Here is a 19,781-nt window from a genome sequence, read left to right as displayed (position 1 = left end):
TTACCTCACCGTGCAAGCATGGAAAGAGATCATGAAAACGCCTTAGTAGACAACTGCTGCTCCTCGCTGTTAATGCCATTAAATTTACTGATGACAAGAACAAGGAAAGAGTGACAGTGCTGGACTTCAAGGCTGGTGGTCAAAGTCTGAGAACAACTGTTGTGTATATGAGATTCAGTTTTATAAGCTACAAGAATAAATGGTGCATTTGTATGAATGAGATGATACAGTTTCTGTAAATGGCATCATAATAAGCTAGATTTTTATTTTAAAAAAATGAAGTATCAGACTTGCAGTAACAAGTAGTTCATGCAGAAAAACACAGATTCATTTACAGTAAACTGTGAATAAATGTTAGCACAGTTAGCAGTCGGTGGCCTCAGTTGGCTGAGATGCAGTCGTGTGTGTGAGTTGCGTCTGCGCGAGTGTGTATGTGTGTGTGTTTGTCATCTATTTTTGATGAAGGCCTTACTGGCCGAGAGCTTTATTTGTGACAGTCCTTTTGTTGTGCCTATCTGTGACTCAGCACTTCTGCTATATGGTGAGTGGCAACTTTCATAATAATGTTACATTCCATCCTGGACTTTCTATTGTTTGATTTTAGCATGGTCATAGCATGCATGAACTTTTGTCAACTAAAAATGCAACTCAATATTTAACTACTATGCTACGCAGGGCATTGGTGTAGTATGCAACATCGTTCCACTCCTACAGGTACCCGAGAGTACGTATTCACTGCATCCCCTCCCCTCCCTGGCCATGTCTCAAGTCTTCTTTACCAAGTAATACAAGAAAAACTGTTCTCTGCACCCAGGATGCAACAGCACTCACTCCAAACACAGGTCACTTACAAAAACACAACTTCAAACATTATTTTTAACAAACACTAGTCTAGAAAATACTGTGAAACTGCCCAAAACAGAGAAACACAAATGGGAGAAACCTAGACCAATGAACTCCAAATTCAGTAGTAATATTTTGCTGGGAGTGTCATGGTCCTGTTTGGCAGTATGCATTTCAAATCTCCATCAAGTCCTTTTGATTAGAATTTTGATGGTTTCTTTACAGTATTTTGGGTAGCCTCTAAATTGCTTCCTCATATGTGTCAGCTCACAAATAATTCTCTTCTCCTTCCCAAAAAGCTAGAATTATGCCTGCTTACATATCAGGGGCAGAGAGATGGGGAGGGGATTAGTGGGATGGGAGAGGGGGAGGGAGATAAGGGAGAGGAAGGGGATAAGGGAGGGGAAGGGGATAAGGGGGGGAAGGGGATAAGGGAGGGGAAGGGGATAAGGGAGGGGAAGGGGATAAGGGAGGGGAAGGGGATAAGGGGGGATAAGGGAGGGGAGGGATGGGAGGGGAAGGGGATAAGGGAGGGGGATAAGGGGGAATAAGGGAGGGGAGGGATGGGAGGGGGAGGGGAGGGGATACATGGGGAGTGGAGAGAGGGAGATGATGTGAGAGAGAGAGAGAGAGAGAGAGAGAGAGAGAGAGAGAGAGAGAGAGAGAGTTTCAGTTAACTTATTTTGCACACACATTGAAATTAGCATAGGCATCTGACGACTGCTTTCTGCAATGCTAAATGGAATAGAGGTTTGGTGCTGGCATACTCACTAATGTGCGAGGCTGGAAACAGCAGCAGGTCCCGCAGTGCCTCATAGCACGCAGTACTCGCTCCCTCACGGCAGGTACAGACAGCAGGTGCACTAATACTGTGAAGACAGCAGACACACGGCAATATGATGCATCGAGGGGGTCCGGAGCATGGTGGTGGGTTGGAGTTGAGTTTGTGGAGATCACGACTGCCGCACCGGGTGCTGGGGCTGAGGTGCGCCTTGATCGGCGAGTTGCCTGCTGCACGAGTTCTAGTTGTGTGCGTTTCAATGTAGACACGAGGCGGGCTACGCTGTCGACCAACCTGTGGTGGGAGAGAAAGAGTTAATGTATTTCGCTCAGAGATTTAACTGCTGAAGAGATAAACACTACTTGAGGGATGGAGGTGTGATTGCATAGGAAATTTATTGCACGATAGGTGATGCAAAACTTCAATAAAGAGGTACAGGGTTGTCTGAAGAGATGTAGCAATGAGCTCCCTTCTGCAAACATATCTCGACCCAAAAATTTTGGAATGTACACTGGCAAGGTGGTGAGAGTAATGTAGACATTATAAATTTATCTTTTTTGATACAGCTGATAAACATAATTCCTGTGGCTTACTTTAGTGCTGAATATCCACTTCTGTCCACTCTTTAGACTTTGTCCAAATTTTTGACATAATGGCAAATTAAGCTATTGTTCCCAGTAACAAAGTAGTATACAAAATGATCAATTTTTGGGAGACTTACTTGCTTTCAGAAATGTTCACCCACATATGCTGTTTATTCACTGTAAGCATGACATTATGTGGCCGAATACCTGAGAACATTTCAAAATTGTCACAGGCTGGGGGAGCCTAAAATCACAAATCATAACTCCAATTCTCCACAAAGCTTTTTATATGCCATACATACTCCATGCAATATGCTACCACACATTTGTTGGAAATTTTTATTATCAACGCAATTCCGTACCATTCTTCCATTATCATATTGTGCTGCAACGCAATAAATTCTTGTAAGCATCTTCCCATGCACCGTTTACATGTAACATCATTGATATAGGTAAATTAAGTTTAAACTTGGCTATTACATCGACGGTGGAAAGAGAGACAGCTACTCTTACTTTTTACAAGCAGTCGAGACAGCAAAAGTGTGTCAGGGGCGGAGAAAGGTGTGCAGGGTAATAAAGAGACAGTGATGGAAGAAACTGGTAGGGTTAGGAAAAAATGGGGCAACTAAAACACAGTGGCCACAAAGTGTCACTAATAAGGCGAAAAAAGAAAAACAAAGAAAGAAGAGAAAAAGAAAACATTTTATGTGGGCTTATTACACAAGATGTCCCACATTTCTGGAGGACACAGTGAATTGTTTCAATATTACAGAAAAAAAACAGTGACAGAACAGCTATATCATTAGATAACTCCAATTTGAACTACAATTCACAGGCTAGTGAGAAATTTATTCTTCTTTAAGTTACCTTATTTTACACATACATTCCATTGCCATGGAAATGCTTGGCATCAGATGCAGTAGAAACCTAAAAATCTTCCAGCCTTGAAGTATGTGTAATTCATAAAAATCAATAGTCCTAAACAATGTAGGTGACTGTTGGATGAAGCTGCCATTGTTTTTCCACACATGCCACTACGGATGACAAAAATTATGAACATACTGAGAATGTGTTCATTGAGTATAAACTGATATGAAGACATGCAAGGGCAAACACTTCTCAATCTAATGCAAACAAACTTTTTGATATTTGGCATCTTAAGTGATGCATTTCCCATCAGCATTTATGTTAACACTGAATGTCACAGACACACTTACTGCAAAGAGAACAACACATTTCAACAGCACAGTATACTGAATTTTCACGATGATTACCTGCACTTCTATGTACTACATCTGGGCTATTCTAACAACAAGGATATAAGCATGAGGCAACAATGTATTTCGGGAAAATTACTACACAGAGCCATGAACCTTGCTGTGTTGGTGTGCCTCTTATGACTCAGCAATATAGACAACAGTACCAACGTTAGGCGCGTAATGGGGCCCCTTAGGGATATGGCGGCTAAGGAGGGGAAGAAATCCAGTGTGCACTCCGTGTGCATTCTGGGTGGAGTCATTCCTGATGTGGAAAGGGTCCTTCCAGATCCCATGAAGAGCACAGAGTGCAGCCAGCTGCACGTGGTGGCACATGTCAGCACTAATGATGTGTGTCGCTTTGGATCTGAGGAAATTCTCTCTGGATTCCAGCAGCTATCTGATTTGGTGAAGGCTGCCGGTCTTGCTTACAAGATGAAGGCAGAGCTCACAATGTGCAGCATCGTTGACAGAACCGACTGTGGACCTTTGGTGCAGAGCCAGGTGGAGGGTCTGAATCAGAGGCTCAGACGGTTTTGCGAACATGTTGGCTGTAGATTCCTTGACTTGCACCATAGGGTGGTGGGATTTCAGGTTCTGCTGGATAGGTCAGGAGTTCACTACACTCAGCTGGTGGTTACATGGGTAGCGGAGGCTGTGTGGCGTGGACTGGGCGGTTTTTTAGGTTAGAAGGCCTCGGGAAAGTATGGGGTCGGCTGCAATCTCTAAGGGTGCATGGCAAATACAGGGCGTGCTTGGATCAAGGAACAGTCAGAATTGTAGTTGTAAATTGTTGTAGTTGTGCTGGGCAAGTCCCTGAGCTTCAAGCGCTAATAGAAAGCACAGAAGCTGAAATCGTTATAGGTACAGAAAGCTGGCTAAAGCCTGAAATAAGTTCTGCAGAAATTTTTATGAAGTCTCAGACGGTGTTCAGGAAAGATAGATTAGGCAGAATTGGTGGTTGAGTGTTTGTGTCTGTCAGTGGTGGTTTATCTTGTAGTGAAGTCGAAGTAGATACTCCGTGCGAATTGGTATGGGTGAGGTTATACTTAACACCTGAACTAAGTTAATAATTGGCTCTTTCTACTGACCCCCATGCTCCAATGATATAGTTGCTGAACAGTTCAGAGAAAATTTGAGTCTCATAACAAATTAATATCCCACTCATATGGTTATAGTTGGTGGGGACTTCAACCTTCCCTCAATATGTTGGCAAAAATACTTGTTCAAAACCGGTGGTAGGCAGAAAACACCTTCCGAGATTGTCCTAAATGCTTTCTCCGAAAATTATTTCGAGCAGTTAGTCCACGAACCCACGCGAATTGTAAATGGTTGCAAAAACACACTTGACCTCTTAGCCACAAACTATCCAGAGCTAATAGAGAGCATCATACAGGGATTAGTGATCACAAGGTCGTTGTAGCTAGGCTCAATACCGTTTCTTCCAAATCCACCAGAAACATACGAAAAATAATTTTATTTAAAAAATCGGATAAAGTATCACTAGAAGCCTTCCTAAGAGACAATCTCCATTCCTTCTGAACTGACTATGCAAATGTAGACAAGATGTGGCTCAAATACAAAGATATAGTAGCAACAGCAATTGAGAGATTCATACCTCATAAATTGGTTAGAGATGGAACTGATCCGCCATGGTACACAAAACAGGTCCGAACGCTGTTGCAGAGGCAACGGAAAAAGCATGCGAAGTTCAGAAGAACGCGAAATCCCGAAGATTGGCTAAAATTTACAGACGCACAAAATTTGGCACGGACTTAAATGCGAGATGCCTTTAAAAGGTTCCACAACGAAACATTGTCTCGAAATTTGGTAGAAAATCCAAAGAAATTCTGGTCGTATGTAAAGTACACAAGCGGCAAGATGCAGTCAATACCTTCACTGCGCAGTGCCGATGGTACTGTTACCGACGACTGTGCCGCTAAAGCGGAGTTATTGAACGCAGTTTTCCAAAATTCCTTCACCAGGGAAGGCGAATGGAATATTCCAGAATTTTAAACACGAACAGCTGCTAGCATGAGTTTCTTAGAAGTAGATACCTTAGGGGTTGCGAAGCAACTCAAATCGCTTGATACGGGCAAGTCTTCAGGTCCAGATTGCATTCCGATTAGGTTCCTTTCAGATTACGCCGATACAATAGCTCCCTATTTAACAGTCATATACAACCGCTCGCTCACCGATAGATCTGTACCTACAGACTGGAAAATTGCGCAGGTCACACTAGTGTTTAAGAAGGGTAGTAGGAGTAATCCATCGAACTACAGACCTATATCATTGACGTCGGTTTGCAGTAGGGTTCTGGAGCATATACTGTATTCAAACATTATGAATCACCTCAAAGGGAACGATCTATTGATATGTAATCAGCATGGTTTCAGAAAACATCATTCTTGTGCAACGCAGCTAGCTCTTTATTCGCGCGAAGTAATGGCCTCTATCAACAGGGGATCTCAAGTTGATTCCGTATTTCTAAATTTCCAGAAAGCTTTTGACACCGTTCCTCACAAGCGACTTCTAATAAAGCTGCGGTCCTATGGCGTATCGTCTCAGTTGCGCGACTAGATTCGTGATTTCCTGTCAGGAAGGTCGCAGTTCGTAGTAATAGATGGCAAATCATCGAGTAAAACTGAAGTCATATCAGCTGTTCCCCAGGGAAGCGTCCTGGGACCTCTGCTGTTCCTGATCTATATAAATGACCTGGGTGACAATCTGAGCAGTTCTCTTAGGTTGTTCACAGATGATGCTGTAATTTACCGTCTAGTAAGGTCGTCTGAAGACCAGTATCAGTTGCAAAGCGATTTAGAAAAGATTGCTGTATGGTGCGCAGGTGGCAGTTGACGCTAAATAACGAAAAGTGTGAGGTGATCCACATGAGCTCCAAAAGAAATCCGTTGGAATTCGATTACTCGATAAATAGTACAGTTCTCAAGGCTGTCAATTCAACTAAGTACCTGGGTGTAAAAATTACAAACAACTTCAGTTGGAAAGACCGCATGGATAATATTGTGGGGAAGGCGAGCCAAAGGTTGTGTTTCATTGGCAGGACACTTAGAAGATGCAACAAGTCCACTAAAGAGACAGCTTACACTACACTCGTTCGTCCTCTGTTAGAATATTGCTGCGTGGTGTGGGATCCTTACCAGGTGGGATTGACGGAGGACATCAAAAGGGTGCAAAAAAGGGCAGCTTGTTTTGTATTATCACGTAATAGGGGAGAGAGTGTGGCAGATACGCAAGTTGGGATGGAAGTCATTAAAGCAAAGACGTTTTTTGTCACGGCGAGATCTATTTATGAAATTTCAGTCACCAACTTTCTCTTCCGAATGCGGAAATATTTTGTTGAGCCAAACCTACATAGGCAGGAATGATCATCAAAATAAAATAAGAGAAATAAGAGCTCGAACAGAAAGGTTTAGGTGCTCATTTTTCCCGCGCGCTGTTCAGGAGTGGAATGGTAGAGAGAGAGTACAATTGTGGATCGATGAACCCTCTGCCAAGCACTTAAATGTCAATTGCAGAGTAATTATGTAGATGTAGAAGAAGCACACAGCAGTCTTTTCAGTAGTAGCAGAGGCAGCAGTCTGGACTATTGACTGAGTTGGCCCTCTAACTTTAGACAACATGGCCTTGCTGTGCTGGTACTGCAAACACCTGAAAGTGAGGGGGAAACTACAGCAATCATTTTTCTGAAGGGTACGCAGATCTGTGTGGTTGAATGATGTAAGACTCATCTAGAGTAGAATAATCCAGGGTTAAAACAGTCTTCCATTCAGGTACCTGGAATCAGGCTACTCAGGAGTATGTTGTCATCAGGAAAGTCAAAACTGGTGTTCTAAGTGTCAGAGAGTGTAATTGTAGATCCCATAATCAGGTATGTACGCTAGAGAACTAGGAAAGAGAAAAGCACGGGTTGAAGGTAGATATGGTGTGAATTAGTGAAGTACAGTGGCAGGAAGAACAGGAATTCTGGAGGAAGATCATTAATATAAAGCCCCGAAACAGGAAAAGTTTCCCAAAATGTCATACTTTTCTATATGCAGATGACATTTAATGTGGTGGTGGTGGTGGTGGTGGTGTGGTGCTCTGTGTAGCATTCTAAAATCGCTCATATTAACTGATTGATGTAACTGCTACAATATTCACAATGTATTTTGTAAATTCCAAGAACAGTGCAAGTAAATGGAGAAGCTGAGCATCTACGAAGACATCCAGTCCTTACAACTAAAACTGAGTGTTAATTTTTTTAAATGAAGGCAGGAATAGATACAAAGTTTGTTTTACACCAGAACAGAGCATGACTCATCACAAAGTGTATGCTATACTTTATGTGGCATGCATTCTAAATTAAGTTCATTCTTCAGGTTTGAAGAGAAACAGAAAGCACTTGGTGTGGTTGTTGCTGTCCCACGAGTAATAACATGCAAAAACTATATTTAAATTTGCCCTTTGCTTGACATAAATTTTCATATTACTTCTTTATCTTTCAAATGTTTCTCTTCTTTGGCTCATTCTCAGAAATATTCTTCTGAACCAATGGGTTTATTTTCCAAATCCTCAGAATAAACAAGAGGGCTTTATACAGTGCTGTGCTGTGTGCTCCCAAGAAGAACAGAATCACTCTTTGATGCCTATGTAACACGAGTCATCTCTTCTGTCCTACAAGTGTTCGTTTCTTCATTACACAAGGAAATGTTCTACAGACATGTTGGATATGGAATAAGTACCTTTGTCTGTCAGCAGCCACAGCTATCTGGGGACTGTCGGCTTTATTTGTTTTGTACTTTTGGTGAAGGATTTCCACTTTTTAAGAGCTCCACTTTCAGCTCTATTTAATATGTCCTGTGTGCAGCCAGCTGGAGTTAATTTTCTAGACAGCAGCATCCTTACCACACAATTGCAGCTGTCTTTTGTGTCCCAAATTTGCTACTACCAATATTATTGTATGATTTCTGTGCATGCAATGCAGCCTCTCACTTCTTTCAGAGTTTCAAACTTCTCCAGTAGCAGCTGAAGGCAAGGTCCCAAATATAACGTCCAGAAAACAAGCACTGTCATGCAGCTCAAGGCAAGATCCCAAATATAAGATCCAGAAAATAAGCACTGCCGATATCCTATCAATAGCAACCCTCCACCCCCCCCCCCCCCCCCCCCCCACCCAGCACAAAAAAATAAATAAATAAAATAAAAACTGTTTTCCAGGGTAATTCTGTCCTAGCAGTAACTATTACATCTTTACAGAGGATTCTCATCACTTAAATTTTCTCAAGTAACAAGAGCATGGAGGAGCATTTGGAGTCCTACAAATGACAGTTATAAAAATGTACATTAATACATTGCAGTCCTTAGAGACTGCTTTGATTGATCAATATGAAATGATTATAAGATGAGATTTTTTTCCCCGAATTCCTAAGTCGAAAAATACACGGTCATCTTATAGTTGTAGATTAAACTATTTCTGTTGAGGTCAACATTTTCAAGTTGTTTAGTAGCGCATAAAGGGGTAGCTTTACATTTATAAGGATCATTTTACATTTAGAGATGAAGCTTTGGCTATACAAGGCACAGGCAGAGTCACTTAGTAGAATTCAGAAGGCAGAGCCCGGAAAATGATACTCGAATACCAATAGGCTCGAGATTTCCCGATACACCAAAGTGCTTGATACAGTATCAACGTTGCTCAATCAATCATGTGACATTTCTCCTGTTGTTGTTGTTGTTGTCTTCAGTCCAAAGACTGGTTTGATGCAGCTCTCTATGCTACCCTATCCTGTGCAAGCCTCTTCCTCTCCAAATAACTACTGCAACATACATCCTTCTGAATATGCTTAATGTATTCATCTCTTTGTATCCCTCTATGATTTTTACTACACATGCTTCAATCCAACACTAAATTGGTGATCACTTGATCCCTCCTCAGAATGTGTCCTACCAACCGATCCCTTCTTATAGTCAAGTTGTGCCACAAATACCTCTTCTCCCCAATCCTCCTCATTAGTTATGTGATCTACCCATCTAATCAGCATTCTTCTGCAGCACCACACTTTGAAAGCTTCTATTCTCTTTTGTCTACACTGTTTACCACCCATATTTCCCTTCTATACATGGCTACACTCCTTATAAATACTTTCAGAAAAGACTTCCTAGCACTTAAATCTATACTCGTTGTTAACGAATTTCTCTTCTTCAGAAACACTATCCTTGCGATTGCCAGTCTACATTTTGCTCCCCAAATAGCACAACTCATTTACCACTTTAAGTGTCTCATTTCCTAATCTAATTCCCTCAGCATCACCCGACTTAATTCGACTACATTCCATTATCCTCATTTTGCTTTTGTTGATGTTCATCTTATATCCTCCTTTCAAGACACTGTCCATTCCGTTCAACTGCTCTTCCAGGTCCTTTGCTGTCTCTGACAGAATTAAAATGTCATTGGTGAACCTCAAAATTTTTATTTCTTGTCCATGGATTTTAATACCTACTCTGAATTTTTCTAATGTTTCCTTTACTGCTTGCTCAATATACAGATTGAATAAGGTTGGGGATAGGCTACAACCCTGTCTCACCCCCTTCTCAACCACTGCTTCCCTTTCGTGCTCCTTGACTCTTGTAACTGCCATCTGGTTTCTGTACAAATTGTATATAGCCTTTCGCTCCCTGTATTTTATACCTGCCACCTTCAGAATTTGAAAGAGAGTATTGAAGTCAACATTGGCAAAAGCTGTCTCTAATCTGCAAGTGCTAGAAATGTAGGTATGAATTTCCTTAATCTGTCTTTTAAGATAAGGACAGCCTCTACCAGTTTTTCCATTCCTCTTAAAGAATTCATGTTAGTATTTTGCAATCATGACTTATTGAATTGATAGTTTGGTAATTTTCACACATGTGAACACCTGCTTTCTTTAGGATTGGAATTATTATATTCTTCTTGAAGTCTGTGGATATTTCACCTGTCTCATACATATTGCTCACCAGATGGTAGAGTTTTGTCAGGGCTGGCTCTCCCAAGGCTATCAGTAGTTCTAATGGAATGTTGTCTACTCCCGGGGCCTTGTTTCGACTTAGATCTTTCAGTGCTCTGTCAAACTTTTCACACAGTATCATATCTCCCATGTCATCTTTATCTACATCCTCTTTCATTTCCATAATGTTGTCCTCAAGTACATTGCCCTTGTATAGACCCTCTATATACTCCTTCCACCTTTCTGCTTTCCCTTCTTTGCTCAGAATTGGGTTTCATCTGAGCTCTTGATATTCGTACAGGTAGTTCTCTTTTCTCCAAAGTTCTCTTTAATTTTGCTGTAGACAGTATCTATCTTACATGTAGTGACATATGCTTATACATCCTTACATCTATCCTCTAGCTATCCCTGCTTAGCCATTTTGCACTTCCTATTGATTACATTTTTGAGACGGTTGTATTCCTTCTCACCAGCTTCATTTACTGTGTTTTTATATTTTCTACTTTCATCAATTAAACTCAATCTCTCTTCTCTTACCCAAGGATTTTACCTACTTGATCCTCTGCTGCCTTCACTATTTCATCCCTCAAAGCTAACCATTCTTCTTCTTGTGTATTTCTTTCCTCTGTTCTTGTCAACTGTTCTCTAATGCTCTCTCTGAAACTCTCTGCAACCTCTAGTTCTTTCAATTTATCCAGGTCCCATCTCCTTAAATTCTTACCTTTTTGCACTTTCTTCATTTATCCTACTGATATTAAAATGTAGACAATAAATGGCATATGTTTAGAAGAGTTTTAATGTCAAATTTTTGGCAGATACTTTATGTCAATAAAATAGCTTGTAATTTTGATTAGTGAGAATGTGTTAAAAATAAATTTTTCTCACAGAGTCTGTTACGAATAGGGGGGGGTGTCTTATATTCATGGTTGTCTTATATTCATGGTTGTCTTATACTCAGGTAAATATGGTACTCTATAGATGGCACTACTGTGCTTCTGTAATTAAGCAGCTATTTTAACATATCATGATAAAATTTAAAAAATGACTAACTTTCACACTATGAGAAAGAGTAGGAGTCTTCTTATTACCTGGAGGCACGACTCACTGAGACACAGTTTTCAACAAATGGCACAGCAACAACAATACTGATGGCAGACTCGATAAGTCGTGCTCCTCTTCCTTGGAGAAACAGCCCCAGCAGTTCGAGAGCGTCATGCAGCCTGTCGGTGCCACCCCCACGGTGAGTGACGAGGATTCCCCGTACAAACACGAGAACAGCCAGGGATATTCCGTAGACCACATTCTGGGCCTAGCACATTAAAAATTAAAAAAGTAATGATAATTTATGGTAATAAATCAAAGTCAAGCAAGCTACAAACAATGCTACACAAAAATAAAATATCACACTCTCAAATCCCGTCCACAAATGAACAGGAAAGATTAGATTTATGTCGGTTAAAATGTGAAAATGGCACTATCTAACCTCAAGCTTCCAGAATCAGTGAGTTCAATACCTAGAACAGCTGTTTATAAACCACTCCATTCATGGAATTTTTAAGAAATCGCACATCTTGCACTACCTCCAGTAAAAGTTAGCAGAGCGAAACCACATAATTTGAATATTGGTGTAATAGTGTCACAAAGGAATCAACAGCTGAATGTAGTGCCATGCATATTAATTTTATGAATTTCAGTAATACTATACGAATAATTTACTCATAATTCACGTCTGCGTTTTTTGAAGAAGAAATATTTTCTGGAAAATGGTTCAATAGTAATTATTTCAGGAAGCAATAGAAAATGAAGAAATGGAGATGTACTCATGAGGAAAAGTCCACAAAGAAGTGAATGACAGTCACTACTTGAGAATTATCGTCCAGCAGAATCACAATGGAGTTATTTTAATGATGCTATATAATATGCTTTCGTATTCATTACAAGTAAATTTACAGATTTTAAATATCAGGCTTGATCATGTCAGAAATGACAGAATCAGAGAGATCATGAGCATTGGAAGCATAATTATAAACTGCAAAGATAGAAAGTGTCTACTCTGGTATGGTCACTTACAACATATGCCAGACACAATTTGGTCAAAACCAATATGGCAATAGACTCCACATCAAAGAAGAAAGTGTGGCCAGCCTCCCAGATGCTGGAATAAATTTGTGGATAAACAAAAGTAATATTTCAGTACAGTGGCAGATAAGAAAATTACATGAGGGGGGCACCGATATCAAAATGTCGCTGATTCTTTTTCACAGTTGGCTTTGTATTGTAGTAACTTCAATAAAGTATGATCCAGTTCCTCTGTAACTTCCATGAGCTTTATTGTTAGAGCATACTCTGCTTACTGTGTGGACAGCAACTAACTTTAGCAGTCAAGAGAAAATAATATGATCTTGTTCAGGGTATACTGAAACTGAGACTGGTTATGGGGACAGCAATATAAATTACTGTAAGAGCAACTGAGATTCATGAAGTTCAGTATTCAGTCCACTGTATTTATTATTTATTAAGTTCACTGCATTTATTAAATCCTCTTTCTCAGGTTGGGAGTACACTGGGTGCATGATATTACTCAGTGCTCAAAGGTGCACAAGACCACTGTGGACTGAAATTCCATTTAAGAAATATCCATGATACTGTATTTTATTAAGAAAAGGCATCGCTATTTCAAAAGTGCACACCTCCTCTCTGGTCCCCTAGACATGCATAACTATTTGAGCCATAATAATCATGCAGAGACTAGTAAAAATTTATTCACTATTAATTTTAAATTATGATGATGATATATCATTATGGACTCTCTGTGACGTGTCTTTAACTTATGAATATCTTTATATTATTTTATTATTATTATTATTATTATTATTAAAACAATGAGAAGTCCAGATTGGTGTATCAACAATATCACATAAAGGACAGACTGTGACTCACCATGAAAATGACACATTGAGTTGCAGACAGGCACGATAATGACTGCCACAAATGAGCTTTCAGCCAAAGCCCTCTTCAGACAGGAAAACACACACATTCACACAAACAAGCGCACCTTATGCCCACATGACTCATCTGTGGCCACTCTGACCAGATTCCTTACAAGCTATCAAATTTACTTCTTAGGAATGTCCTTTGTTGGTGAGCAGCAGGAGTAACACAAAATAGATTAAATACAGATTAAAAAGTATCTGTCCACAAAGACGGAAGGGAACAAAAATGGAAAACACATACATTTGACTGCAGGAACAATACATTCTGCAAGCAAAAGTTTAAATGTTACTTCACAAATCATAAAATGAATAATTGGCGCAAGTGAGACTTTTCTCCACATACCTTCATGGCATCTTCCTTTGTAAGAGGACTGGCAACAGTTGCAAAACTACCACACACAGATGCACTTTCATCGTCATTTCCCTTATCCTCTGTCTGCTTAATAGCTGCTGATGTACGGTGTACCACATCTTCCAAAACCTTAATTAAATAGAAAACAGCTCCTTCAATTATAATAATTTATGAAATTTTCATATTTAATTTTCATAAAAGTAAAATCCAAGGCTGCTTAAACAGTGGTTCAACAAACCACCACATAGAAGAGGTGGTGAGTGGCACTCAGGCTGTTAGATATCATTCAGTTATCAGACTAAATCAAACAATGGAAAATCGAGGGTAGCATAAAGACAATACTATGAATAGGACAGATTGCTACTCACCTTACAGTGGAGATGCTGACTCTCAGACAAGCACAACAAAAAGACTACTAAACAAGTAAGTTTTCAGCCAAAAGGCCTTGTTTAGCACTTTTTGTTGTTCCTGTCTATGACTCAACATCTCCACTACACGATGAGTAGCTATCAGATAAGCCCTCCTCTTGCAAAAGAATTATTGCTTTGGCTGTAAAAGATCACGTCCATTAGAAGCAGATTTTGGACATGTCATTAAATTGAAAATGTGGTATAGAATGGAATTTGAATGCAACAAAGGCCCAAGGGGGCCACCACTTTTCCTTCAAAAAGAGAGAATAAAGAGACGAAGGGAGGAATGAAGGAAGGAATGACGAGAGCTTAATGTCCCATCGATGATGATGTCTTCGGAGATGGAGCACCCGTGGAGATCGAGGAGCAACGGGTAAGGAAATAGGTCACACCCTTTTGAAGGTACCGTCCAAAATGATTTAGGGAAATCATGGAAAACCTACATCTGGACAGTCATATGAGCAGCTGAACCACTGGTGAGGGAAGAACTCACCCGCACTTCTCCAGGCCTCCCCTTTTAAGTGGTGTGAGGGCTGAGAGTGCTCGCGTCCCTTCATAGTTGCCAACTTCACTACTGTCATGTGGCAAATTGTTTTAGCTCTCACATTGGTTTCAGATAAAGCATTACATGGTAGTGCAGTAACCAAGTGGCTAGGATAAAAGACCTCAGGCTGTGGGTGTAAATGGGTCGACTCTGACCAAAGCTTTCTTTCCCCTTTGCGTAATTCTTATCTAAACAGAGCTGTAACTCAGTGAGAGAGTATAATGATAAAAGTATAAGAATTTTCTCTTTTTGATGAAGGGTTCCTTGATGACTTGTTCCACTAGTACTCACCAACTCACGATGCACTGTGACAGTGTTTTATAGGGTACTGTAATTAAAAATGCCAAATAACTTAACACATGTTCACAACGAGTAACTAATGCTGTCCATCACACTAGAACACAGGACTCCTCAAGGTTGTGGTCTTTTTTACAGATCTTTACATCGCCCTTATGAGACATGCAGTTAAGCCGAGATCCCCACTTCCTGTGGCACACAATTACCCAACACCATACCATGTGACAGCTGTCGAAACAAACCAGGAGCTTTTGGCAATAGGATGGTGGCACACACTGGCACCCATGAAGTGCATTTAGCTTACAGAACACTACATGTGCAGCAAGTACTCTCCTTGAGGAATGGTGGACAGAACTGGACAAAGAAATATGTTCCCTACTAAGTCCACAAGGCAATGAAATAAACTGGTCTGTGTAAAGGGCTGAGCATGCAGTTAGAGGTAAATGGTGTCAGCACTCAAGACACAGGAGACACAGCCACTATAGGTTATGAGGTGGTGGTTTGTAAGCACCTACAACACCACAGCGACATTTTCCGTGTTTTCTACATCACTGCCTCAACTATATGGTGAGTTGTTGTTACCTATACTCCTTCCACTACAAGTCGTAGATAACGGTAGTGTCGCGGAATAGTAAAGAGTTGGAAACGTGGAATATTGTCAATGTTTCATTGCCTATTCCGAGAGCCAGAGGCAGTAGGTTAGGCAAGAGCTATGAGGATTGCACACGTATGGAATGTGTCGCCACGCAGGGGCAATGGCCTGGTTACACACAGCAGGTGAGAGAGAATTGCTTAGCACGTGGGTTTGCGTTAGATGGAGACTTTTGTAGAGTGCAAGACAGAAGTATAGCGTCAGCTGTACTGCATTTCACAACTTCGCGTAAGTCTGCCACAACAACACGTAACTCTGTCGCAAGAACACCTAAGGGGCGAGTACGACAGATAAGTCAGCACTATAAGTGGAACGAATGCGGTCATTACAAACGAGCATGACGTCAGGATGTCGCTCGTGCTTCCTTTATATACGCCAGCTTGGATAGCAACAAGGCACTTGCAATTGCAGTTAGACTTGCAGTAGATGTGTACTGGGTCGCTGCGTAGCACTCAGCTCGGTGATCGACATGTTAATCTTTATTAAGGAGATGTTGTGCTGCCGCTGTCAATCATCAACCCAGGATTAAGCAGACATCACGGCAGTCTCACTCGCCGCCAATGCTGACCACATCAGTGAGCCGTCGTCGAGATCGTGTGGGGCCTAGGCCCTGTGCATCCGCCGTAACAACCGGGTGAGCCGACGACGCTGGGGGACTGCAGCCCGTTCCGCCCGTCTACTGCGGACGAGCCACCAGGAGGAGCAGGGAAGAAGACGGGGTGGGATAGAGTACACTCCACACTACGAGAACGCTTCTGGTGACGACAGCTCCAGGGACTCCAACCCGGAGCCTCTTGCTGTCCGCAGCCGAGCCGCTAGCTAGCTGGGTGCCACCATCCACACGCGGCCGAAGTAAGGACATTCCTCCGCTACATCACAGCACGCGGCGCTGCGCTAGCAAGACTGCGCGGTCCGGATCTGGTGGCATCGCTACGAGTCAGCGAGGACTTGGGGAAGGTCGTAGATATCACCAAGCCACATAAAGTTGTTATGAATTAATAATGTTTCTTTGGCGTTTCTGACGCTTCTACAGCCATTTCCTAGGATCCTGACAACTGGAGAGGTCACCGCTCGGCTATCCACTCCACCATAGGCGACCGGGACCACCGGGGCGCCTACATAACATTCATCCTCTTACATTTTATCCTGATAACTTCATAATTTCAAAGAGGTTATTCCAATCAACACTGTAATTTTTTTAAAAATCTACTTAAGCTAGAAATGCAGGTTTGGCTTTCTCTTACCTGTTAACAAAGGTAAGCCATAGGACCAGTATTGCCTTGTCTACTCCTACCCTTCTGCAGAACCCAAACATGCTGTCCTCCCAACTTAAGTTTCTAGTTGTCATTTCATTTTTTTGTACATAATGCATGTCAGTATTTTGCAACCATGGTTGAGTAAAGTGACAGTTTGGTAACATACACAATGGTCAGCATCTGCCTCCTTTGCAATTGGAATTGTTAGATCTGTGTAAAGGTACTTTGCCTGTCTCACATATCTTGCACATCAAGTGGAATAGTTTTCTCATAGCTGGTTCTACCAAGAATATGAATAATCCTGAAGTAAAGCCATCTCTTCCAGGGGCCTTGTTATAATTTTGGTCTTCCATATTCTATCAGATCAGCCTCTCAGTATTCTATGGCTCACCTTCCCTTCATTCTCCCCTCTTACCTTTGGATAATATTGTTGTCAAGTCTCTCTCCTTTATACAGCCCTTCTAAGTTCTGCTTTTACCCTTTCTTTGATTATTTAGTGGTTGGTGTGTGTGTGTGTGTGTGTGTGTGTGTGTGTGTGTGTGTGTGTGTGTGTGCGTGCGCACATGTATGCTTCATTTAAAATATTGCCCATTTGGGCAACTGTTGTAAAATCTTTGATTAAAACAGAAATAATACAAAAACAAGCCTAAAATAACTACAAAGGGATCTGTGGCTAGCTGAATACTTACAAAAAAGGATGAGCCAACCACACTGGTAGTAGGTCATTAAAAACTCCTCTCTAATGTATCTGGAGCAAGACAGGTATTTCACATAATCCTAAAAGTTTGTACCACATTCATCTCATTTTCAGCTAAAATAGATTGCAAATTTGAAGGGAAATCAGCCACTGCCATTTTGTCTGAAAATAAAATGCAGCAAACTGAAACGTGGTGCAGTGTGATATGTACACCACAAGCACCACATAATGGAGGGTACTCTCCCTGGATCAAGAAGCCACGCATCAGAATTTCAGCTCCAATATGAAGCCAAGTGGGAAGGACCACATCTTGTCTATGTCACCAGAAAAAGATACACCATGGCCACTTTACTCCTGACATCATTAGGCACAGATTATTGTCTGTCACGACCGGCATTCTTCTACCCATTCACCCATGACTCTGTACCTCAGCAGTGAGATAGCTCATAAGGGGATGGCACACTGAACTATCTGATAATGCCTTCACACCTCTTTGGTTGCTACATTTGTTAAATTATTTACCTGAATACCCACATTCCTGATGTACAGCAGAATACAACCTCCTTCCCCAGCCTCTGTAGCCAAAGAAGGACATCCTGGATATTCTGGACTGCTTTACTTTTTGGATACAAGCATTGGAAGAGTGACATCTCACTTGCACCAGTGCCCTAAAAATCACATATAATTCTGCATAAAACACAGGGAATTCTTCCAGTTGATGGATCTTGAGGATACAATCAGAGAAACAAACAGAGCAGCTGAGGGTCTCCTCCTGTATAGACCAGTCTATGGATACAGCTATACAACTGTGGTGCTCATTTAAAATGTCATAAAATATTGAATTAAAAACAGACAGAGGAGTGTAGTCTTTCCTGTTCCTCAGTAAATCTAAAAATACTTTGGGCCTTTGCAATAATCAGGGCAAGTTTGTGGTTGTACTACGCCCATAGCAAATGACTAAGTTCACACGTCATGCAGGTCCCATATGGCTTCGTTGCTCCTGAACAGACAGAGAAAATTTGTTCCATATTATTCTAAGACAAGCAATGGTAAGGTATGCTGGAGAATTTGGAACAGTGGAGACTATATACATCCCGTTCTCCACGAGAAGTTGCCACCATATGGTGAGTGGCAGTTCCCCAGTCTCAGCACAGAGGCTGGGCATGGAATTGTTCCTGTAAGCACCCGTGGCCAGCCTGATCCCCTTAAGGTGGGTAATGTCAATGTGATCTTCAAGTAAGAAGGCTTTGCTAATCTGTACGTTGTGCAACCATAGCCTAACCAGGATCTCATGAGAGCCTTATAAAACTGGAGTGACTTGGCCTGTCAACCCTCCAAGACTTGTGGCTAAGGTACTTTATTATCTGTAGTGCTTTCAGAATCATTACCTTCAGATCCTTTAGGAATGGTAATCACAGCAGTTTTGCATCAAACAGAAATCTCATTGCATCTTTAAAAATGTAGAATGGTGTCTCCCCATTTGTTCATTTGTATGTCAAGTAAATTAAAATGACACAAGAATGATTACACACACACACACACTTATACGCAGAAAATTTATGTCTTAGCAGCCCACTCCCTGATCTCTCAGTTGTGGTTTGTAACTGATGTACTGCTGTTGCAGTGTTGTATGTGGCACAAACAACTCCAAAATCACCCACAAATAAGGAGCACTGCACAAGACTCCTTATTGTGGACATTATACTGTTCATCGCTGTGGCAAAGAGGCTAATACTTAAAACACCTTTCTGGGTACAGTCATTCCCTGCTCCAAAGTACTAAACAGCACTTTTCCAGCTCAGTATTTAAAAAGGTGTTTCAATAACAAGGACCAAACGACTATGGGTAGGCACCCACGAAAGACCTGTTATTGGTGCTGCCCTAGAATACTCTCTCTCCAAGTAGTGTACTCTCTCTCCAAGTAGTGTCATACACCTTTTTGATGTCAAAAAATCTCTCTATACAATGCTGTCTACAACGGAAAACCACCTTCAGTTGGGTCAGGTTGTCGACAGTGGATCAACACCACCTGGAAACGTGCACTGAAAATGACTGGCCTAGAATTGATGACAATTAACCACTCACTGCAGGGTCTTTGCGACACATCTCATCAAAATGACTGTTATTTAAAAACTG

At 41.3% G+C, this 19,781-nt stretch overlaps 1 protein-coding gene across 1 annotated transcript in view; it reads right to left on the bottom strand.

Annotated features, from left to right (window-relative positions):
- The window catches only part of LOC124619972 (lysosomal-trafficking regulator), a 594,456-nt gene that overhangs the window by 496,157 nt on the left and 78,518 nt on the right, over nucleotides 1–19,781 (bottom strand). The window contains exons 8-10 of the mRNA XM_047146635.1: nucleotides 13,781–13,918; nucleotides 11,533–11,753; nucleotides 1,615–1,918 (exon numbers count right to left, since the gene is read on the bottom strand). Coding sequence (XP_047002591.1) covers nucleotides 1,615–1,918; nucleotides 11,533–11,753; nucleotides 13,781–13,918 — 663 coding nt within the window. The remainder of the gene's footprint in view (nucleotides 1–1,614; nucleotides 1,919–11,532; nucleotides 11,754–13,780; nucleotides 13,919–19,781) is intronic.

The sequence above is a fragment of the Schistocerca americana genome, chromosome 6, assembly GCF_021461395.2.
Source record: "Schistocerca americana isolate TAMUIC-IGC-003095 chromosome 6, iqSchAmer2.1, whole genome shotgun sequence".
Taxonomy (NCBI): domain Eukaryota; kingdom Metazoa; phylum Arthropoda; class Insecta; order Orthoptera; family Acrididae; genus Schistocerca; species Schistocerca americana.
The sequence above is the reverse complement of the archived record's forward strand: the minus strand, read 5'-3'. Positions and strand labels throughout refer to the sequence as shown.